Here is a 25450-nt window from a genome sequence, read left to right as displayed (position 1 = left end):
TCCCTCTTAACTTCCACCGTATATAAAGAGTGTAAATGGGTCAGAGCCCTGCTGGAGAGGACCCACCTACTGTAATAAGCCCCGATAGGAAGAGGGAATCACTCAACCCCAAATAACTTGCGGCCTCCTTCCACCCAACATGTAAATACTGTACACTGTAAAAGGTGATTGTATTTGTTGATTCCAATCCCACCCTATAGTCTCGCGTAGCCAGAGTACTGTTCCACAATCTCCGAATGCTATATAGAGTCTGTAACTACACGTCCCGAAATCCAAGGCACGAAGCTGTCATCTGTCATTTCCTTTTCACTAAACAATTTAAAAATATATTTGCATTTAATTTTTTTATTTCCATTTCTGCTAAGCAGCGAGCTATATACTGTATGCTTAGATGATTTTGTAAATGTGCGCGACTGTAAAGACGAAACGGAAGCGGGGAGGAGAACATTTTGGGAGGCAACAGTCTGGCTCGTGAGACTAATCTCCCCCTACTCTTTACTTATTATCTGCCCACTTTGGTGAACTTATGGTTGTGGTGTTTTCAATGTTTTCATTGGTTATTACTGCGTGGTTTGTTTGTTGTTTTTGTTTGTCGGATGAATGTAGGCTAACTGTACAGGCCTACATGTTTTATTTCTGTTTTGGTCTCTTTTCTGTTACTATGTTCATTTAAGTCTGAGAGTGTACAAATGTAATTATGGATTCCATTTGATTCCATTTGTTCACTCTCATCGTTACATGTGGTTTAAACCAAAACAAAAAAAAACGCATGGCTACACATGGTTAGACTGACACTGAGGTTTTTACTGTGTATGAAACATGGGACTCTTGGGGGGGGGGGGGGGGGGCAAGATCTTTTGAAAACCTTCCACATGTGTTCAACATGAATGAAGTGAGGCAACAACAAGAAGTGGATGTTTTTGCTGCATAAACGGTTGCACAAGAAAAGCTGTCCTGCAGTCATAGAAGGTCCAGGGCATTTAAGTCCCTCACATCATGGAACACGGGGCGCAATTATGTGCACTTCCGTGGTGTAAAGTAACTAAGTAGTAAGTACTGTACTTAAGTACAATTTTGAGGTACTTTTACTTTACTGGAGTATTTCCAATTTTCAATACTTCTACCCCACTACATCTCAGAGGCAAATATTGTACTTTTACTCCACTACAATTATTTGAAAACTTTAGTTAATTCGCAGGTATACATTATTATATTATGAAACACACATTAACCACTTAAGCCCTATTTTATACCTAGGCTGTTTGAAAATAGCCGATCTACAAGCTCACAACGCGTCGCATCGCGACGCGTTGTGAGCTTGTAGATCTGCTATTTCCAAACATCTTAGTACTTTTACTCTTGGTACTTTAAGTACATTTTGATACCAATACTTTTGTACTTTACTCGAGTAACATTTTGATCACAGGCCTTTTACTTGTAACAGAGTATTTCTACACTGTGGTATTGCTACTTTTACTTAAGTAAAATATTCTAGTACTTTTTCCACCACTGGTGCACGTGAGTGCGAGATCGTGGTGTGTGCACTCGTGGGTGTGTGTGTTTGCACGTTTCTACGCGTGCTGCGTTAGCCTAAGTAAACCGTTGAAACAGGATAGATGAGGGTCTACTCAAAGCTAATCACAGAAAGCACATTACCCACGAATATGCGAGTTGTGGCCCCGCTCTGTCTCTCGCCTCCAGAGACTTTTGCCTTTCACAATTTCATTAGTCACCATCATGTGCTTTGGGTCCAGTCCAAAAAGCACTCCTTTCATTTTCTTTTCTTTGGTCATTTTCTTGCAGGGGCTGTAAGGTGTGATAAGATGTCGGTGTAGTGCTTCTGTTGTTCCCCTGCGACACTTCCACTCAGACACATCCTGACCTATTTTCGAGAACGTCAAACAGTATTGATCAGCTGCTCAGTGCAATGAGCAGGAATTTTAGCCTGTTATGTGACAGAATTAGATTCTTATCACCCAGTCACACAATTACTTAGACCTTCTCCTAAACATTTAGTGGTATTTCATTTAAGTATTGTCATGGGGGATACAGGGAGACTTCATCAGAATAAAATAGGAAATACTCGCAGCAGTGAATCCTAAATCGCGTGTGTGTGTGTGTGTGTGTGTGTGTGTGTGCGCGCGCGTGTGTGTGTGTGTTTATGTGCGCGCACGCGCTTGCTTGAGAATTATTGAGCCATTTATTAAGAGACCACCTTAGATGGTTGTGTTATTTCTTTGTACCAGTTTGAGCAACTTATTCTACATTATCCAAGTTTGCTTTCAGCCAATTGTAAATAGGTCTATATGGCTTGATCAGACTTGGCTGAGTTGCTTTGCAACCATGGCATAAAAACTATGTTTTGTTTCTTCTGAACAGAACCAGTATTTTAATGTTCATGTTATTGTGTTCCACCCGCAACATATTGTTCTTAACACATCGGGTGCCAAACACGGTCTGAACCGTGTTTGCGCAGAGTAGCGGTCCGGTGCCGAACACGGTCCAGACCGTGAAATATGTCTTTTTGTTTTTTTCGTTTTTCTCCACACGGGCGGGGCTAGAGCAGCTCTGGGAGTACCCATTGTGATCTTGAGAAGGATAGGCCAGATAGATCACCGGAAAAACAAAAACATGGCTCCCATCCACTTCCTGTCTATTTCCTTCTTTAAAACACCTATATCTCCGAATCTGTTTCCGGTGGGGAAAACCGGTCATGCGCGATGCGCGATCCCCCCCATTGTAACTCGCGAGTGAAATGTTATCGTTCCAGGCTGTAGCCAGGGTCATCGCGCAACATGAATGGATGTTTTTTTTTACATGGATTTGCTCCTCGTGGAGTCTAGAGCTTTAAACAGCAAAGCGCAGTCAATGGGGAGAATGCTGGCACCCAACGTAAGTTGTTATGAAAAAATGCTGGCACCCAATGTGTTAAATTAGTTCGCTAAAACACACACACACACACACACACACGAAAAAAAACACATTTATGTACATTATGTAGACCTAATGTTATAGCCTACTTATTTATGTGCCGCTCAACAAAGATGTTACAAAGCAACATATAAACAACATTACATTTACATTACATTACAGTCATTTAGCAGACGCTTTTATCCAAAGCGACTTACAATAAGTGTATTCAACATAGGTAGGGAACGAAAACTACTAATCACCAGAAGTCTTTAGTGCATTATCTGCAAAAACAAGCAACCAAGAACCCCAGACTAAGTGGGGGAATCAATAGGCTGACATTAGCTACTGCAGCTAGCTAGCTGTTCTAGTAAAACATTACTATGCTGTTGTATTGTATCAGCAAGCCACTTGTCCAGTCAAACTACTTGACCGGAACGAACTGTTGTATAACGTTAAGTATTATTTTACTCTATGGCATCTCAGTTTGATTTTTGCCTTTTTAAATGCCATCTCCTTGTCAGGAACTCTACCCCACAGACAGACCTCGAGAAAGTGCTGTTCAAATCCTACGGATATCTGGGCAAATAACAGTGAGCAAAGCTTGACTCAGCATGCCTCTAGCTGACTGTCTCCCCTCTCAAGCTCCCATCTGCTGCACTGCGCTGTTGATTTCCCCCCCAACCCTATGGATCCATGCAGGATCATCGCTTTCTACTGGCCTTTATAACACAGAAGCCCATCAGATTAAGCTCAACTATCTCTTGACCAATATGGGGTCTCAGTATCTCCAAAACCAGTAATGAGAAAACTGAGATTGAATTTGAAACTCGGTATGACCAGGGGGATTAGCGTGGAGCCCGAGACTTCTTTACCTCAAAGACGTCGACTGGATTTGAGAGTGTGTGTGTGTGTGTGTGTGTGTGTGGAGGGGGGGGGGGAGTCTGGGAGATGTCGATGACCTACATTTCTGCTAAAGCGGTTGCAGTGCATTGGAATAATATTGGAGGCATCTAAGAATTTTGCCACCCGCAGAAATAGGATGCTTGTGTAAGGACATACGGTAGGGGTATGCAACTAGATTAGGCAGGGGGCCACAATTCTAAAATGACTGGTCGGGGGCCAAAAGACTGTCACAACAAAAATGTATGCATTTTGATGCATACATTGCATATAATATAATATTGTCTGTGGGAGTCATTTATAGTGCACAGCCTTTGATTTTGATATGATGAAAATGAAATGATATGAAAATGATATATGTATGTTCTGTGCACGGGTCCCTGGCATGGACGCGTCTTAGTGAGAAAAGTATTGGAGGCAGACTGGCAAAGTGAAGTGTTTACATGTTTGTATGAATGAAAGGTTTTTGCATTTTGGTCTGAGCACCCGACTGATTAGAGCACAAGCTCTAATGATGTGTTTTATGAACCACCAGGACGCTATTTAGGACAAATTAAACATACTGTGTAAAATCTTCAAGTGGATGAAGATGATGGACAAAATCCACTCAAAACTAAAACATACGAGCATGGCTGCATATAGAGAATTCTTTCTTTGATGTAACAACATCCTCTCGAAACTCAGAAATACAGTAGCTACGAATGGATGGAGATGGCATGATGGACGGACTGCACTCGAAAGTCATATCTGTTGAGTTCTTTCATGTTGATGTTGCTACCCAGCTACATGGTGGAGAGAAAAAAGAAAATCGCTGAACTACTTGAAAGCTACATCATTCTGAAAGTATAGTGAGAAGTAGTATAAGTAGATGACATTTCTGGCTGTTTTGTTTCTTTGTACAATGAAAAGGTCTGTATACTTATATGCAGTACAGTAGCAGTCTACAAATGGATGGAGATGGCATGTGATGGACGAACTGCACTCAAAACTAATCTGTTATGCTCTTTTATGTTGTTTTGCCACTGAAATTTAGCTTTTACTCAAGTATTGCTTTCAATCACTTTATACGCCACTGTTTATTTGTCCAAGTATAACGTGTAAGGCAGAATTGGGCAGAAATCATGAAGCAGTTGCAACTTTGTAACATGGTGGCTGGACAGCTACCTTCGTGCTACATTTTTTTTTACATTGGAATCTGGAATGGGGTCACAAGAAAGCTCCCAGGTGCCGGATTTGGCCCACGGGCCGCCTGTTGAATATCACTACCTGTAGGTCTGCATTTAGCTTTGGTTGGGCTAACTACAACAGTCAACTCATCCCACCCTTTTTAGACAGAACAAAAAAGGTGAGGTAAGAATTCTGGGTGAAAGGGTCAGACCACACGTTTTCATCTCATCAGGTTGGCTTTTTGGTGAGGTCACAAAGAAGCCATTTTTTTCCTTTTAGTTTAGTCTGGTGCATGAATATGTACAGGAATATCCACCTAGTCATCCGAAAATGTGCTCGCCATTCGATTTAATTCGACATTCAGCCAAAACAGTCAATGGGTCTGTCCTTTAACCCATATGTCCCTACAATAAGAGCCCTCAATACCAATGATATTTGCCAAAATAAATGAATAATTTTCATTGACAGTGCTTGTGCCATTCTCTCCGTCTGGCTTCCACCAGTCTCATGCATGGTTCTCATCACAAGGATCCTCCATTGCTTTAGATCATTAACTGTACATTTGAACAACAGAGGCAAATATCGACAAGAATAACGTACCTTCTGACTGGGCTTACATAGATAAATATAACACGGATAGCACAGATATTGACTTTCTGTGCCAATACAATACGGCTGCAGGGTTGATCGTTTAATTGAAATGCCTATATATCACACACGGATACAACATGATAAAGAGACACAGATGGGCGCGCGCACACACACACACACACACACACACACACACACACACACACACACACACACACACACACACACACACACACACAGTCACACTTCAACAGACTTCATCACTAGTCTCGCGAGCCAGACTGTTGCCTCCAACAACAAAAATCTGAATATACTGTAAATCAAAATCATCTAAGTATAATAGAGCTTGCTGTTTAACAGAAATGAAAATCAATACATTTAATGTAATGATATTCTAAGATACTGTATATTTTCATCAACGGAAATGCCGAACAGATAGTCAGTGATAGTTCCAGACTCTATAAAGCATTCAGAGATTGTGGAATGGTTGTCTGACTACGCAAGACTACTTCATCATCGTCTGCAGTCTCTTTGTTAGGTAAACAAGCTTGGAGCAACAGCCCTCCTCGTGACGATAGCTACCCAATGTGCTGTTCACTACAGCCTCAACATCATGTTGATACAGTAAGACGAGGAGAAATAGTATTCCATGGCCTTTAAGAAGGCCTCCAGAGAGCAACAGCTGCCAAAATACCAGAAATTACAGTCATTTTGCATCAATTATAGACTTTATTCTCAATCCTAACACACACACCCACGCACCCAGCCACCCACACACGCACACGCACACGCACACACGCACACGCACACGCACACGCACACGCACACGCACACGCACGCACGCACGCACGCACACTCACACTCACACACACACACACACACACACCCAGACTACCTTTTTATTCAATAAATTACCAAGTGTGGTTAGTGTTGCCTGGCAACCGTGTCACCAGCATCTGCATTGTCTTAACACAATGTGAATGATGCCGGCCCATATTGCTGGCTTTGAAGCGTTTGTGCGTTCAAGGGATGTTTTGCGGCCTTGACCTGCTGGGTGGACAACCTGCAGCCAGATCTATTATTCTCATTTAATTACATCAAGTTCAGCAGCCTTTTGAGTGAGTAATCAGGATTATTTGATGGACTAGACTGACTAGATATCTTGACGTCATGCTGTAGTTCTAATCTGGATTGGTAATGAATGTAATGCAGGCCTATTGCAATCTAATAATAGATATAAACTTGATTATCACTGAATGTAATGCCTGACTTTTGGTAGCCTACCAGGCTTTTAGTCTTACTCTATTTAATCGTTAGCACTGCTACATGATTAAAGAGATAATCGTTACCTTACCGCAGTGGTTCTCAACCTGATCTTTTGGGGGGTCCACAGATGACAGTGAAGTGACAATTTAAAGACTTTTTAATACCTCGATAGTTCGCCCCCACAATGACTTTCAGTCATCAAATGATTGGCTTAGGAAAGTGGCAAAAACAAAAAAAACTCCATGAATTCAAGGCATCGTGGGGTTTGTAATTGATAGAAAATAACATTTTGGGTGAACTATCCATTTAAATTAAAAAAATGAAAAAAGCCCATTACTGCATCAAAAGTAATCAACAAGCTACTGGTCAAACATTGGCCAACTTGGCCAACTTGTCAAATAATATAATAAGAAATTGTGAAAATAGCTGATCTACAAGCTCACAACGCCTCGCATCGATCGGCTATTTTCACAATATATATCTGTGGAACCAAGTCAAACAAAATGTAATGCCTCAACTCCTACAAAGTGCTTATCAGCGTGGGGGTCCCCAGTTCAAATATGATTATTTTGGGGGGTCTTGGCCTGAAAAGGTTGAGAACCACTGCCTTACCGCAGTGGTGGTCAACCATTTCTTTAAGATTTGATGATTTGAAAACCCAATTCATATCATCCAGTGAATCATATCAGTGGATTGACCAGTGCAAATTATCAGGAATGTCCCTGTCAGCATATGAATGTCCACTTATGTTACCTAGTACTAGGCTACTACTATTACTATTTTTCAACCACAACTAATGAGATGAGACAACAGTATTGTGAATGAGTTCGGTAAGAGACACCACGAGACATAAGACATACATAATGTCCATGCAGAATGGGAAGAGTATTATTTATTTCCATGTTGAATGGAATAATATTCGTCTCGTCATCAACAACTGCACAGTGATGGCGAGAAGAGACTTTTCCAGACGACAAGAAAAAAGGAGGAACTGAAATCTCAGCAATAGCCTACTATATGTATGTATATGTGTACCATACATGAAACTGGATCAAGTGCTGTCAGTATTTCAAGCACCGTATGTATTTGTCTCATTAGCGACAACTGCAGTGATGGCAAAGAAAGGGAACTTGGAATTGACGTTATCGGACAAAACAAAAATAAACACTTTCAGCCGACAGTGAACTTAGAAAAAGAAAGAATTAACTGAAATGTGTGTCTACCGTTCGTGAAACTGTCATCAGTATTTTATAGTCCCATGAATAGTTTTTTTAATTATTGTTCGGTGCATGACACCAATTAAAATAATTTATTTTACCATTATTATTAAAATGAAACTGTTGACTTATTCAGTTCATTTATTCGTATTCTCTGCGTTATTCTTTTGACAGCCTATAATAAGCCATAAAAAGCGGTGGCAGTTTACACTGTCTGGTGAAATTAGATCACCAGCCTTGGAAAAACGGCTAGGCAAGATTTTATGCCTGAAAAGGTGGCCCACCCAATGCCCTCCAGTATGTTCTCTGAATAATTTAAGGCTACCATTTGAGGTCATGGCGGCAGACAAGAAAAACACAACACTATCATGCCCCTTCTGCTTTGTGACATTTTCTTTCACAGCCTGTTTTTCAACAGGAACAGCAGCATGTAGTAGAAGGACCTGTGGCAGTCTCTCAAATCGCATCCTGTGCCCTTGAAAAATCAAGACCGTTCTGTTCGCGCGGCAACTTATCTCCCAAAGTAAAGCTGACGTCTAATCAACACCTGCAACCCCTGCCTTTGCCGCCGTGTCCAAGTGAGACTTCAAAAAGTCGTGCCAAGCCACACGTTTCCCACGGCGAACGAGGCGACAGCAGCGAAAAGGGAGAAAAGGCGAGAGAGAGAGAATTCCAATCAAAGCCCCCTTCCAAGAAATGCTGCTGTGTTTTTTTTTTTTCTCTCTCTCGCCGTGTGCATTGGATAGTACCTGTGATGTGCTGTTGAAGCCTGGTGTCCCTTTGAATTGCTAGGTGGCTTGTCTCGCCGCCCATTCTGCCAGAGTGATTGTGTCCCATACCGCTAGATTACAGTTTATCAGCAGAGCTGGGGAAACCTTTCTACCCGCATTAGCTTTGCTCTCTAAAACTCTGGCGAAGGAGAGGTGGTTGCTGAGCCCGCATTAACCCATTAAGACCGGGAACGCATCTGTGTGTCATTTTTAGATTTCTTTGGCTATTCAAAAATAGCAGATCTACAAGCTCATAGCGCGGCACCGAGTGCCGCGCTATGAGCTTGTAGATCTGCAATTTTTGGAAACATCGTGAAGATTAGTGAAAATCTTGGAATATATATTTTTTAAAGCGAACATTCGTCAAATATTTACTTCCAGGAACTCCCAGAAGCAAAGATTTGAGTTACTAATGTCTGCAAAAAAAATAAAAAAAATAATTTGCACACATTTTCATGATTTTTCAAAAAATTGTGGATCTACAAGCTCATAGCGCGGCACTCAGTGCTATTTTTTAATAGCCCAAAGAAATCTAAAAATGACACACAGATGCTGCGTTCCCGGTTGTAAAGGGTTAACTCTCGAGTTGAGGTTTAGACAATAGATGCTCCATGAAATAACGTGCGGATGTGGAATAATGACCCTCATCGGATCTCTCTCTCGCGTCTCGCCGAGTGCACCTCTGTGGTCGTGTCATCACACACACCTCTGATCAGCCACGTTGTTGTACACAGACCTCACTGTGCCATGTACTGTATTGTTGTCTTAGGGGGTTTACAATGACACCGGTCTATAGAAATGTCTGTTGCATTTCTATGATATAACATGGTATATATCTTGCTTATCGTGTTATGCGTTCATTCCATTTAGTGGGCTGAATCTCCTTTTGCTGATAATCAATGGTCGAGATAAACGTGGTCTTTGTCAAACAGGCTCACAGTTATACGATGGAGAGAGAGGAGCTTATCGGGTCTATTGCGTTTGCTGCACACTCGTAATAATCACCTGCAGGTGACTATCGGTGACCTTCAAATGTATTGAATCTGCAGAAATACAATGAGAGGATTTGAGTTGCACACACCCGTGTAATGCTGCTGAGAGACTCCTCACACACAAACACGCTGCCGGAACAAGACTGAGGAAAAAGGCTGTGCAGATTTTCTCTCCAGCCCCTTATTACCTAATGCCTAATTTATGCTTCGTCGTGCTGCAGTGTTCGTGCGCCGTAAATAGCTGACCTACAAGCTCGCGACGCGGCGTGGATGCGACTCGCCGTGAGCGTGTAGATCTGCGATTTTATAGGCGGGCGACAACACCGCCGTATAAATAGTATAAATCGGGGCTTAATATCTCTGTGAAATGCATGGGGCTCCCCTGGTCTTATCTCTCCCACTGCTCCCTCTGCTGTAATTGTCGATGAGGAGGCTTCGCTGCTGCTGTTCATCCAGCTACTAGAATGCAGAATGTGTAACCGTCAATCTGTTCACTTTTCCCCCGAGCGGTTCCCCTCCTCACACAGATCCGTTTAGAGCTTCTCTTATTGAGTGCAGTGCAGTGTAGTCCTTTTGGGGGCCTCCGCTTTCCCTAACCGCGTTTCCCTGCTATGTCTTCTCAATGAACCTGTTCCCGTTGTCGAGTACGCGTGCACAACACGTACTGAAAGTGAAACAACAGAGACAGTGGAATAGCAGGGCCCACAATGAGAGAGTCTCGGATCAATATAACGTTTGTGTGTCTGCTGCTAGAATGTTCATGCAGGTAGTTATAGGCAGTAGTGGAAAGTAACTAAGTACATTTACTTATGTACTGTACCCTTAGTACAATTTTGAGGTATTTGTGCTTTACTTGAATATTTCCAATTTTTGGTACTTTTACTTCTACTCCACTGCATCGCGGATGTAGTGGAGTACAAGTGGAGTACAATTTACTTTGTAGATTTTGATTATTATTACAAAACATACAGTAACCACTTCAGCCCATATACTGTACATTTTGGCCATTTGAAAATAGACGATCTACAAGCTCACAATGCGAGCTTGTAGATCTGCTATTTTCAAAAGATTTAATAAGAGAAGAGAAATAAGTGTTAAATATAGCTCCTTATTCTGATAGTACTCATTGCTATAGAATGTTTGTTCAGTTACGGGGGACTCCCTGTCTCTCCAGCACTTTAGTTAACAGAAAAAGGATACCAATTTTATCCGATCAGGAGAGAGAACTCACAGGATACAGGATGAACAACTGAAATTGGAAGTGATGATACAAAGAAATAAGGACACAGAATTGGAACTGTAACACTATAAAATTGAAGCTGATAAATGGGTTCTCTCTCCTGATTCTGTCTCCTGACCTTTCTGTTTGTCGCTGCTGCCTTTGATTGAGTTACTTTTCCTTTTTCTTTCTCTTCTGCACTGTAACTGTCATTTTTGTTTGTCTTCGTTTGTTTGTATGCATTCTAATGTCAATGTATAATATATTATAGATTGATGGATTATTTTTTTAAAGATACGTGTTCATTGTATGACTTCAGAGATCATCTGTAGTGATGTGTGTGAGTTGTAGAGTAGTATAGCAACAAGTGTGTTTTGAAGAAAATGCACAATAGCAGAAAATCTAGTTTGGCGGAAATGGGTGTGGCCTATATGGAGTTGCATTATGATCCACATAATTCAGAGAGTTTTTTTCTTTATTTGTTGCTTGACCGACGGTTCAAGAGTTATAGGCCAAAACATAAGCGGGCTGGAATAGTGACAACATGAAGCCGATTTGAGAAAAAATACTTGGCCTACTGACAGCGTGCATAAAACGTTTGCTGCTGAACGATCCAGCAGTTTGCGACATTTGCTCCAAACTCTCTCTCTCTCTCTCTCTCTCTCTCTCTCTCTCTTTCTCTCTCTCTCTCTCTCTCTCTCTCTGTGTGTGTTTCTAAGAAGACAAAGTACAGAGGAACTACAAACATAATTCTATGAGTCATCTTCAACAGGATGTGGTCTGTCTTATACTGCAGGTCTAAACATGTGGTTTTTGTTCCCACACACACGAACATCAACTATCCGGGGTCGGCAACCTTTTTGACATGAAGTGCCATGTTTTCATTTTCTTGATAGTCAGTGTGCCATATCAACATGAAGTTTAATTATATTACACCACATCAAAATGTAATATGTCCAACTGATTTTGATAGGTTATACATAACAACCTTTTTTTCTTCTTCTTTAGAAATATTTGTATTATATTTATACATATACTGACTAAACATTTTTTTAATATTTAATTTAAAAATAAGAAAAAAACACTCTCACACTTGCCAGTGTGCCAGTGATCACCCTCCCCTTTGCTTATGTTGGCACCCGTGCCTAAGGTTGCCTACCCCTGAGCTAGAGTATCATTATGCCATTATGCCTCACCGATTATTATACTTTTATATCAATATAGTTCTTAAGATAAAACAACATTCATGGTCAAAGTTATTTATTATTAAAGATGGAGTCTCTTTAGACTGTAAGAAACATACGGTACCACACTGTACCAACTTTGCTTGTTATGTTTATTCATTTATTTAGGAGAATTTGAAGAAATCAAACAATACATGTGTGTGTGTGTTCAGGGTTGTGATCCCAGTGTGTGAGCAGGTCACTGAAGTCAGAGTGTGTGTTTTCACCACAGTGTGGGCTGTGCAGTAGGCCATTAAACCCATAAAATACAATGTGGGTTGTGCAAAAACAAACAAAAACAGTTATGTTAGGGTTAAGGCAGATCAGTTCAAAGTAGTCGCTACCTGTTCAGCTCAGGGTGGAACAGCACATATTGGACCACATGTAGAACAGCATCAATGTTACCTGACTCTCATCCAGAGTGACTTAATGTTCTGTATATCACGTATCCCATATTGACAGACAGTGCAACTAGGTATTTATATCGGAATTTTAAATCTATTTTGAGAAACAGGACCGTACAGACAAACGTTTTATTGAAAAGAAATGTAGCAACATATTCAACCAATGTTAACAATAAACAAAAGTATACGTTTATTTAGTAGGCCACTTTAACACTGAGCAGACAAAGCAGAAATATTTCACATTCAAAGGTTAGTCTACTGTACAGAGACAATTCCATCTCTGTACAAAGCTCGCAAAAGCTCACAAATGAAATGAACACATAATATCTCATTTGTGTAATCTGTACCAAATAAGTATAAGTGAATCGCACAATTAAACTCAGGACTCCATGCTTAACGAGGTGGGAGGGAACATGACATCACTGCATGAGGTAAAAACTGAAACTAAAGACCTGACTGATGGCAGCCACCTCATGTATTTTATAATGTAATTATAAATTATTATTATAACAGAAAATGCATTATTATCTATCAAATGTTCATCTTGATAAGGGCCATGGGTGTTGGGCAGGCCTTAATAGAAAACATGTAAAGGGCACTTTGGGCATCAGGGGCAAAAGGGCAGGTACCCTCCTGCATGTGTCTCTGAATAAAGATAACATTTCAACTGGTACTTAAAAGTACAATTTGTCCAAATATTTGGCATCATGTAGTTGCACCAACATTTCCCTAGAAAACTCTTTCACAGATCAAACGGCTCTGGGCAGAACATGACGTGTCGACCCATCCTCCATCATAAAGCAAAACACAGTCTTTGTTTCCATAGTTATTAGGCTCACCAGGGCGCCAGTACCTGGAGTAGGAACATTTAATTCATTTGTTACGAACATTCGGGGCATACTCGCCTATCTCCATAAATGGAGACAAAGGCTGATGTTATAGAATAGCTAGGAAAGGAGATTCCTAAAACACACCTAGCTCTGACATCAGAACACTCCTTCTAGAAACCCCATATACGGGTATAACCGGAACCATCCAGGACTGACATCATAGTCCCCGGTTTGGGCATGATAGACATAGCCAGCTCCATATGTGGGAAGGCCTGACACCACCTGACATCACCACCGTGATGTCAGGAGCCACCCTCAGGGTTATAAAACAAGCCGTCTGTCAGGGTTAATCTTATATCATCATCGACATTAGACCCAGTCCTAACCCTTCCAGAGTGAACAGCATAGACCCAACCAGGAATAACGCATCAGGCAATGCAGGGTAATCAGCGACGCTTGAGGAACATATTGACCCTACACAGAGTACCAGGACAACTGGCTGGCCGTACAAACCAGCTAGGCCTCTCAGTGGCTCTTGAGCCCGGTTCTAAGCAATCAGCCGATTATAAGTGTTTCATCATTACAATACCTTTACAGTACATTATATTAAACCATGACCTCAAATTAAGTTCTAGATATTAGATGCAAATTAACATAATAGTGAAATAGACAACATGTATAATTGTGTTAGTGACAGGGTGGTTGGTAGGTATTTTATTATACGATTTTATACCATTTGGATTTAACACCATTTAGAAAAAAGTAGGGAAGATGAAATCCCTGTACGTGAAATGTGTTTATAACGATAGTTTAAATAAATAATAGAAGAATGAATGCAAAGTCTTACGTTGGTGTGGTCAGTGGTGTTCCATCTACCCATTTCCACACTCCTTCCTCCTCTCTGTCAGTCAAACCCAGCCACACATGATGGTATCTGTCAACAACTGTGTTAACAATTTCCTGGACAGAAAGGATGGTGGTTACTGAAATACACACTGTACAATATTATGTTACAACGCACGCACGCACGCACGTGCCACACACATACATACACACACACACACACACACACACACACACACACACACACACACACACACACACCTGCTTTTCTTTGCTGTTTATAACCATCAGGTCTGCTTGCTTGTCTGTACAGTATTGTCTGCTCTGCTCCCAGGTCATCCGATTACGGGGGTAAGCATAACACACACCATCAGCAAGTGTAAACCCATGTGGTTCTAAAAACAAAATAATAAAGTCAGCCACTGTTTTGTCATTTGCTCAGATTAATGTTAAATGATGAACAACATGATATAACAATGAAACAAAACAACAACAAAAAACAACAACTTTAATGTCTCACTGACCACAAAGAATTAGTGTGTTATATCTGGACTGTAGCTGGTCAAAACTGGACTGTAGCTGGTCCTTCTGTTCAGACAGATTGTTATATCTGGACTGTAGCTGGTCTTGGTCTTTGGTCAGGTTGTTAAGCACGTCAGAATCTGTAATAAGGAGAATCAACAATTTGATGAGTTTTACATACAACTTTGTTTTAGCAAATCTATATTTGACATTAAGACAAGGGTCTTATTTTGGGGGAACAGGTGAACTGGTGTGGTGTGGTGACAGATACTTAAATACGTATTTCCCAGACTAGAGAAGGGCAGAGTATCCACAGTGAAGAGGTGAGGTCGGTTGGATTAGGTTGAATTATCAGTGGGTGTGTTTTATAGGTGGATTCAATCATGACCAATCAAGGATTGCTTTTCGTGACCAACTCATTCAATGCCAGGAATTCATTAATGAATTAATTCGTCTACCGTCCCCTTGCCAGCGAAAACGGCGATTTTACTGTGCCTTTGAAAAATCATGGAATATTCTCTGTGACCTCCTTCCTCACGGAGATCGGCTCATTACACGCACGGGGGTCCGGTTGAATCGGGGAAAAAACATTGTCCCACCAAGGCGGAGTCAAGGGGATCAAATCAACTGTGGTGCATCTGGCTTTGTCAAGTGTCTATACAAACACAATGGACCCTTCGCTAAGCCCCACCCACCCCACTCTGTGACTGGTGGTGCGAGTTAGTCACACCCAGGCCCAATCTGCTTCTCACCCATTGACTTGCATGTTAAATGACGGCTTTTCCCCTTAAAAATAATCGATCATTTCAGCAGCAAGAGCTTCAAAATCTCTTCTAAATCTAGTCAACAAGGCCTGAAGTAGGCTATTGACTGGAAAAATGTGCATGACATTATTTCAATAAGCTAAAAACACGGGAAATGTTAGAGGGAGTAATAGCCATGGATACACGACGGTCGTCTGTCTCGACCATCATGGATAAACTTCAACCTGGTGTTTGCACTTTCTCCATTTACGGCCCGTACATCTACAGAAACGTTTCAAATATAAAGTGTTTATCCCATGGCCACGGATGTTACATTTATGTTCGGGCTCTCAAAAGTAATCGTATCATCCGTATAGTTCAATAAAAAGCGTTTTAATCTGATCGGTGGCCATTTTCTCCATGTGCTTTCAACTGCGTGACCCTATCGGTTGGTAAGTGTATTGCACTCTGATACATTATAACTCCATGAGAAAATGGCCACCGATCGGATTAAAATGCTTTTTATTGAACAATACAGAATATACGGGTACTTTTGAGAGTCCCGTGCATAATTGTAACATCCGTGGCCATAAGGTAAGCACTTTATATTTGAAATTTGAACGTTTATATAGATGTACAGACCGTAAATAGACAAAGTGCAAACACCAGGTTGAAGTTGATCCATGACTGTAACAGGAGTTTTCATTCATTTCAGACTACAGTACAGTAGCAGTTAATAAATAGACAAAAAAATGAATGTACTTTCACGTGCGGAATCCGAAACAGGCAGCGATGTGATTCTGAATTTTGTTACGATTACGGTGATTAGTATTATAGACACCACCTGGGCGAGTGAGTCGTGTAACTTTCCTGACGTTACGCTGTGTATGTGTTCAACAACACAGCCAGCCATGCAGCCTTGCATTTTAAGTGCAGATTTCAGCTTGGGAAAAGAACCCTCCAACGGTTTTGGGTACGTGGAATCTGTTGCTGGTTCATATAGTCACCATTGCGTTATCGTGGTATTCTTGCTATTATGTTGCAAATGAATGTGTGTGTGCGGGCGAAATAACATTGACAGCTATGGCAGGTGACGAAAGTTTGCCAGACCTATGCCAGGCTGACAACGGTTGCTAAGCTGGCATTGGACAATCGCTTTTGGGGTGGGGTTTAGCGAAGGGTCCATTGGCCCGTGTTTTGGGGGGAAAGCAGGGTAGGGAGGGTGATATTTGTCACAGCTCATACCAGAAATGGTCAATAAGCCTGTCTCCTGCACACCTCATGCCAATCCACCTCCCCCAAAATAGCACCCAATGTATTTAAAGCAACAGCCATCAACACTATTTCTGACAAAAGTATACATATAAACATACTATTTACTATAGAATTACTCACTGTATATGGCCCGGCCAGTGATGATAGCCAAAAGGATTACACACAGCAGACCCAACAGACCCAGACACACTGCTGCAGCTCTGGAACCATTCTTCTTGGACTCATCAGAGGCTGTAAAACAATCATGACAATCCTATGAGCAGGGACGGATTAACCCCCGCAAGGGCCCTGGGGCCGCCAATTCTTTAGGGCCCCCCCCCCCCCCCTAAAAAAAAAAAAATGATATTATTATTATTATTTTTATTTATTTTTTTTGGGGGGGGGGGCTAGTGAAAGTTACAGGTATGGTGTGCATGATATGAAATCCTTAATCGTATTCCATCATATATGGAAGGGCCCCAGGAGCCCTTGTCAGGGCCTCAAACCCAGCGAGAATCACTGCTGTAAATACAGAGGAGGGGCCCACACATTTGATATTTGATTAACCTATACATTTAATTTCATTTAAATTGTCGATGGCCGCGCGGTCCAGTTCCATCGAAGGGCCCCTAAGTGCCCAGGGCCCTGGGGCCGCGGCCCAATGGCTAATACAGCCCTGCCTATGAGGATACTTCAGAGGATTAAAGTTTAAAATAAGTGACACCTTTTAACAAGTTATGATGTTTTATGATAGATAACAAGTAATACATCTTATATTAAAATTGTCTTAAAGGGTAAGACCACTTTGGTAGAGGTTTGGGTTGTGTAGTTACCTTGCCATGATGTAACCCCAAAGGTGGGCAAGATGTCAAAAACAATTGCTCCATTGTACGGTAAAACAGCTCTCTTAGCACACAAATTGCCTGAATCATAGCTGATCAGGCAATATAGAGCATCACCAAACCCAGTACTGTTTGTTTTTTTAATAAAAATGTCAACTTCCTGTTGATTTTACTATTTGAAGATCTGGATCCGGATCCGCGGATCCAGTCCAGGTTTTCTACTTATTAAAAATGGCAAAATCAACAGGAAGTTGACATTTTTATTAACAAAAAAAACAGTACTGGGTTTGGTGATGTTCTATATTGTCTGAATCAACTTTGTTTGATTTCGTTTATGTGCTAAAAGAGTGACTTTGAGAGCTGTTTTACCGTACAATGTAAGTCAATGAGGAGCATATTTTGAATTATCAATTTCTAATCAATGGAGCAATTATTTTTTTATTTTTTGCCCACCTTTGGAGTTACATTATGGCAAGGTAACAACACAACCCAAACCTCTACCAAAGTGGTCTTGCCCTTTAAGGCCGGCCGACCACAGCCACGTCACTCTGACTGAGACATAACCATAAACAAACCCCATACCCCCATACAGTATAGGCAGGACCAAGGCCACATCACTCTGACTATCACATAACCATAAACAAACCCGAAACGTCCATATAGGCATGTCACTATGACTCAGACATAACCATAAACAAATCCAATATGCCCATATATAGGCATATATGGAGATCCGGTTGTCCAGAGCCACAGATCCGACCGCTATGCACATATATGGTCATGCGCATTTATGCGTGAGCGACATTTCATTTTGTCCAATCTATTTAGAGTATGTTAATACAATATAATTTATACAATTGGGGTGGTTGTAAAGGTCATGTCTCACCTAGACACAGGATCTGACAAACATTTTGACCTGATGGTCAAGATTCAATGTATCCTCCAAGCAAGCAAAAGCAGCCTCTATTAGCTCAATGATAAAATGTCAGCACTTGCGCAGGAAACCCGGTTCAAATCCGGGATAGAACAGGAAATTTACATACATTTACAGCTGCACAAAAGTACAGATTTAAAGATGCAGTAAATTATGTTTTTGTTAAGACAAAACAAAAAAATGCTCTATTATGAAAGTGATCTTTTCTATTCACCTGTTTCCTAGGCTGTGTGTTTTCCACTTCCTGTCGGATTTCATTGGATATCATTAGTCATCTGACCAGTTTCATTGGATTTCATTGGATCAAATCGACAGGAAGTGGAACACACACAGGAAGTGAAAAGCCTAGGAAACAGGTGGATAGAGTTTTTGTTCAGTAACAGGGGTCTCCCCATCTCCCCAGTTCTTTAATAAACAGATTTTATTTTGAACCTAATACAATGCATTTTGTCTTTTCTTTATTAAGAAAAATACTTTTTTTTTTACTTTAAAGTTAAGGTACAGTAAGTGATATTTTTTGTTAAAATAAGAGTTAAATATATTCTGATAGTATAGTATTGCTATAGAATACTTGCTATAGAATACTATCAGAAAACACATTTTCAGGTCAGGATACCAATTTTATCACACAGGATACAGAATAAAAAAGTGAAATTGAAAGTGGTGATACTAAGAATTGAGCAGACAAAATTGGAACTGTAACACTATTAAAAGGAAGCTGATAATGCGTACTCTCTCCTGATTGGCTGAAATTGGCAACTCACCTGAACATTTATTTTCTATGTATTAAAGAGCTGGAGAGACGGGGAGACCTCTGTTACTGAACAAACACTCTATTGCAATGATTATGATGATCAGAATAGAGCTTTAAACCTTTGACAAAAAAACTTTTGTTTTAACCTAAACATATCACGTATCCTATCTTTAATTTTCACTAGATGTGTTTGCAGATGTGTGTGTCATCAATATGATGTCATAGTGCTGACCCATGGTATCGAATATCAAAACTTTTCAAGTTTTTTTTTGTAGATTAAACAAGGCAAAGCACATGAAACGTGGGGCTTAATCACACGTGAATAAGCACAAATGTTCAAATTGTATCTTTTTGGCAGCACTAAGAATTCATGTCACTGTTTCTGGTCTTCTTTTTTTTCTTTTTTTTTTACAAAGGACACTGTTCCTTTATGGCAGGGCTACTCAACTTAAGATGGCTCAGGGGCCACTCGGCAAAATACCAAAAGTCCAAGGTGCCGCAAGCTAAAAATGTCGGTCCTATTTTGGATTTTTCGATTTTGTAACACACACTGCACATTGTTATTGTTATAAGAAAATGTACATTTTGACATCATATTCTTTTCACTGTACCTGTTTATTTTGTGTGTATGTCCAGTGGCATCAGTTACAGCAAAAGCTAAGGTATGGCAAGGTTAGGGTTGCCAACTCCCAGAGATTGAAATAAGGCACACCTATCCTGGGTGCGCGGCAAAGCCCGAAAAAAATTGGGGGTCAAACCCCCCCAAAAAACCCGAAATGCATAGAAAACTATGCATTATACCTGTAACAATTGACACACCTGTATGTATGTCTGTCTGTTTGTTTATGGAAAAAAATGAAGCAACCCATATATTTGAACGGAAATGTATATTTTTAGCCTGTGCTTAAAAAAAATATATATATATGTTTTGGTTTGACCATGAGGGGCGCATGGGGCCGCATGAGGGGCGCGTTGGGGCCGCATGCGGCCCGCGGGCCGCGGGTTGAGTAGCGCTGCTTTACGGCAACAAACGGCACGGGACGTTGTGTACAATTAGAGTATAGCCATACTAGACACACCACTACACCACTGCTCTTGTGTAACATACATAGATGTGTTAGTTAATCATTGTAGATCATTGTAGTGTTTAGTTTTACCTCCATGTTGCTGTTGTGTTGTGTTCTGCTGTACAGCATCCTGCTGGGTCCCAAGGTCAGGGTCAGGGTCAAGGTCGTCTGCAGAGACATAGATGTCATTGTCTACCATCCTCTCCTCTCTCTCTCCTCTCTCCTCCATCTCCTGCTGCCTCTCTCTTCGGCCATATCTGACCTTCTTTGTCAGGTCTGGTACGGCGTACACGTCCTCCGCCATTCTAGTTCATCTTCAAACTACTTTCGTTTAAGAGGAGGTCTAACCTTACAAAAGTCTATCAACGGAACCCAACAAGTTCACACTTTTGGGCGTCACGTGCACAGATCATGTTCTGAAACCACACTTCACACACCCACAGGTCTCAGAAACACAGAGAGGGCCAATGCTGTTTCCTTCTGCTGCTGTGCTTCAGTAAAAAGTGTTATAGACTTATTTGAGGGTTCTGACTATTTTATTATTTGCCAAGCTTTTAGGTCAGCACCCATCGTACTCTGAAGACTTTGGATTGAGCATCGGTTAATTTGTTTCTTGCTAAATCCAGACTTATCAGGAGGGGAAACAAAACAACCTAGCCTCCGTTCTTTGTATTGAATGAGAGCAGGGAGGAGAGCAACTGTGGTTTAGTATGAGAGAGAAGTGAGATAAATATGTAGGCATAAAAAGGACACTTTCTCCTTCACTTTCTCCACAAAATCTAGTTTGGCAGAAATAGGTGTGGCCTATAAGGCCTACAGTTGCATCATGATCCACAGAATTCAGAGAGTTTTTTTGTTTTTTTTTGCTTGACTTAAAGGCCAAAACATAAGCGGGCTGATATAGTAATAACATGAAGCCGATTTGAGAAAAAATACTTGGCCTACTGACAGCGTGCATAAAACGTTTGCTGCTGAACAATCCAGGAGTTTACGACATTTGCTCCAAACACTCTCTCTCTCTCTCTCTCTCTCTCTCTCTCTCTCTCTCTCTCTCTCTCTCTCTCTCTCTCTCTCTCTTATTGTATTTCCTTTGCTTGATGCTCTGTGTAACGCACATTGAATTGCCTCGTTGTTGAGATGTGCTATACAAATAAAACTGCCTTGCCTTGCCTTGATTGGCTGAAATTTGGCAGCCCACCTGAAAATGTATTTTATTTGTATTAAAGAGCTGGAAAGACGGGGAGACCCCTGAACAAACTCTCTATAGCAATGATTATATAATATACAGTAATGCCTTAACCTTAACTTTAACCTTAACCTTAACCTTAACCCAAAAAATCGTTTTGTTTTCAAATACTCTCGTACCAGTTTTGAACATCGTTGTTTACTGCCTTCAGTTCCGCTCCCTCGAACACAGATAGGCTATCTCTGTAATTGGGAAGTCGTTGTTTGTTGTCATACTTGCAGCCTCGCATTATAACAAATGCATTTTGAAACAGACGGTGTCATAGCTCGCTATTCACTCCTGTTCTTAAGCATCTAAAACATGTGATCGTTGGTGCGTGACTGGCTGACTAACACTTTGCACTCACTCCCGTGCACAGATTGCACGACTTTAAATAATGTTTGCCATCTCAAGGTTTCGTGCACAATCTATTTTTCCCCCCACGTTCTTATTTAAGATTCAATTAATTCAGCCACAAGAGAGAAGACAAAATCTCCCAGTACAGTACTGATAGATAGATAGATAGATAGATAGATAGATTTCTTTATTTTTGTGTCATACAGCAAAGGTCCCCTGTCCACATAGACTTATAGGACACAACATATACATCATTGCATAGGTGTCCATTTCAAACATATAGAACATTGTCTTTTTTCCAAAGCCTTACATATAAAATCTGCTAAAACACATAATTCAAGTCTTTCATAATCATCCAACCAAAAAAAGTTAACACAAATAGATGACAATTTACTTAAAAAGAAATGTCTTAATTCTTCATATAATGGACAGTAAAACTAAAAATGTTCAGTTTCTGCCAAGTCACATAAACAAATTCTATCCTCTTCAGGAGTACCAATGAATCTACCTGTTTCTATAGCTAATGGTAAGGTCCCAGTACTGATTGCAAAGCAGCAGAAATAGTCATGAAGGTACTTCATACTTTTTTAGCTCATATTGTACACTCGAACAGCCTACTCTTTCCTGCCTTTATGTAACCTCAGCAGGCAGGCTGTAATTCAATCATTCAATAATGCAAGTGTAGTACCTTTATTTCAATTATTCATTTCAATTGTTCCCCAGTAGCTAACTACATATGACTGAGGCCCTTTAAATATTCATGTTCACAACTTTGGTACAGATTCCGTACGTTGAAGTGCTCGGTCATTCACTGTAATCACACCCTTTTCCACATTTTTCCACATTTGCATATTTGATGATTCTCATATGTGAACTGCACTGGTTTGTGTGGGTTAACCGTTAATAATGTAATACTGAGCTAAAAGAAACTATAAAAGACCATGAAAGGGGGGTAAAAAACTCAAGATCAAAGGATATTTTAGTAAGCAAGTAGTAAGTACATTTTAGTCGATGTACTATGGCCCATGAAAGAAATTGCTTTGAAGAATCATATTGCTTTATTGAACTGAAGCGTGTGCACGTGTGTGTGTGTGTGCGTTTATAACTGAAACTCTCATGCATTAGCATCGTAACATTGACACAAACATATTTAACGCAAGTTTAATTTATACCGTAGGCATAGTATTACAGGGAAAAGCTTGTGTTTCAGAACCGTGGTAGCTGGATACCGCGGTATACCTTAAAATGTTATACCATTACATCCTTAACACATTGACTGCCAAGATATTAAAGGGGATACACCATGAATTTCATTTTTTTTTGGGGGGGGGGTATTTTTTGGGCTCCCCAGTGTCTCTTGTACCCCCAAAAACATTTTTTTTTTTAACATTCAGTCATTCATTCTCATTTCAGAGATTTTCAGAATGGGCGTGTCTGAACAGGCCATTTCAGAATGGCAATGCAAGTGACATCACTTGCCTTGCCATTGCATTGATGATGGCCAGACAGAATTGCTCAGTAGCCCCCCCCTGCCCAAAAGGACGTTTTGGTATTGCAGCTGAAAGTGCTGTATAAGCCAGAGACAATTGACTTGGGATGAGTATATCTGAGTGATGATTTAGGCTCAAACCTTTTGAAAAAGGTTTGAGGGACATACACCATATGATATTAAATATTTTTTTTAAATTCATGGTGTAGATCCTTTAAACATCGTTTTTTATCCCCATGCCAGCGTAATTACCTTGAATCCACGATCGCTGAAACGCTGTGGAAGATACATTGTGTGCAAAAAAAAAAAAAAAATCCCTGTGGGTTAGCGGAGGGATCTGTGTAATCAGAGGAGGAGGAACATTCCAACCGCGATCCGCCATTTTGGGGCTACGGCCCGTTGAAAAAGGGTGGTTTTCAATGCAAAAAAAAGTTACAGCTGTTTTTCTGAAAATCCCATTGTTGGGATGGATGGCTTCCTGTTTTTTTGGAATGACGTCACATCCGACTACTTCTTCTCTGACTGACGATCGATCATTCCAAAGCTGTGTTGGGTCGCCCCTTGTGGAAAAAAAAAAAAAACATGTTTTTTTTTAAAAGAACGCATCAATGCGATCTTGGCCATCGATGTGTTAATGATCGTTGAATATGTTGTACGTTGCACATACTGCACCGTACAGTATGCATTAATGTGGCATTTATTTTAAATGATAAAGGCAGATTCACCTCACCGACACCCACGATCAAATGCAACGTTTTCTAGCTTGAAGACATTTCTAGCTATACGGTATAAAGAAAAGAGTTTAGTAATCCACACCATTATATCTGTGTGTTGTTCACACAGCAGACGTGACCCAGTCCCATCCATCCCCTCTTACTGCCTGACATTCCTTGGCTTCGGCTGTGTGGTTGTGTTTCTCTCGTACCGCTCCTCTGTGAGCACTGGGCCCTGTAGGTGCTTCCTGTTTCCTTGCCGACTCTCCATTAGGTGCCTAACAGAGCGTTGGGCTGCGGCTGCTCTTTCCCCTCAACGCCTCCGTCTCCCTGTCGCCCTTCAGGTCTCATCGCCCTCGCAATGGAGGATCCATCCAGCGTGATCCCAGGACACACACTGTCCTCCATTACCCGGCCTCACAGCCCACTGCGTTCGCATCCCACTCTCCCACCCCGAGTCCCTGGACCCCCACATACTGTATGTATGTACGTGCACGTGGTTGGTTGCGGGGCCTGTTTGCATGCATGTGTGTGGACAGGTGTGTGTGCCAGGAGCTAGTGTTTGTGACTTAGGGTCCAACCAAGGACACTTGGGCTTATCTGGTTACACCCCCCTCAACACAAAGACACAGATACTGAGAGAAAGGAAAGAGACAGACGGAGAAAAAGACAGCCTGGCAGAGAAAAGGAGAGAGTGATAGCGAGTAAAAGATCAATAGGGCTTTTCAAAGGGGTTCATTTTTAGCTTGGATGAAGTCCATCTGTATATTCCTTCACACGTTATCGCAATAAAAAAAAGAAGCCTTCAGCACCGGCAATTCAGATGCCTGAGCCATCTTTTTACACCAAACATCTGCCACAATCAGTCCCAAATCAACTCGACTCAAATTGTTGAATAGTGTGTGCAGCGAAACCCTACAGTTGAAAGCCAACATGAACAATGAACTATTTTGGGTCTTTGAAAAACTTTTTTACCGTTTGAAAAACTTTTCTCAATATTTCTACAAAAAAAATGTGTCTCCCGCCGAATTAGCGCAATACTCTTTGGCAGCAGGTTTTGATGTCTGAGCTTATGATAAATTTATCCTTATCAGCTAACCACTAACGTTAATAATAAATACATGACTTTAAATAAATGATGAAGTCTAGCAAGAGACAAAAGCCATAGCCATTGCCATAAATTCTCTGTTCTAATAGTTTCAGGATTTGGTTGTT

At 40.9% G+C, this 25450-nt stretch overlaps 1 protein-coding gene across 1 annotated transcript; it reads right to left on the bottom strand.

Annotated features, from left to right (window-relative positions):
• Nucleotides 1-14472: 14472 nt before the first annotated feature.
• Nucleotides 14473-20755, bottom strand: LOC308075661 (uncharacterized protein; the record flags this gene model as incomplete). Its single annotated transcript, XM_080415609.1, has 5 exons — nt 14473-14487; nt 14597-14730; nt 14860-14997; nt 16996-17106; nt 20542-20755. The coding sequence occupies 5 exons, from the start codon at nt 20753-20755 to the stop codon at nt 14473-14475; spliced, it is 612 nt and encodes a 203-aa protein (XP_080271735.1).
• Between the last annotated feature and the right edge of the window lie 4695 nt (nt 20756-25450).

The sequence above is a fragment of the Gymnoscopelus braueri genome (genome assembly GCF_963280865.1).
Source record: "Gymnoscopelus braueri genome assembly, chromosome: 20".
NCBI lineage: Eukaryota > Metazoa > Chordata > Actinopteri > Myctophiformes > Myctophidae > Gymnoscopelus > Gymnoscopelus braueri.
Note: the sequence above shows the minus strand (reverse complement) of the source record. Positions and strands in the feature narration are given on the sequence as shown.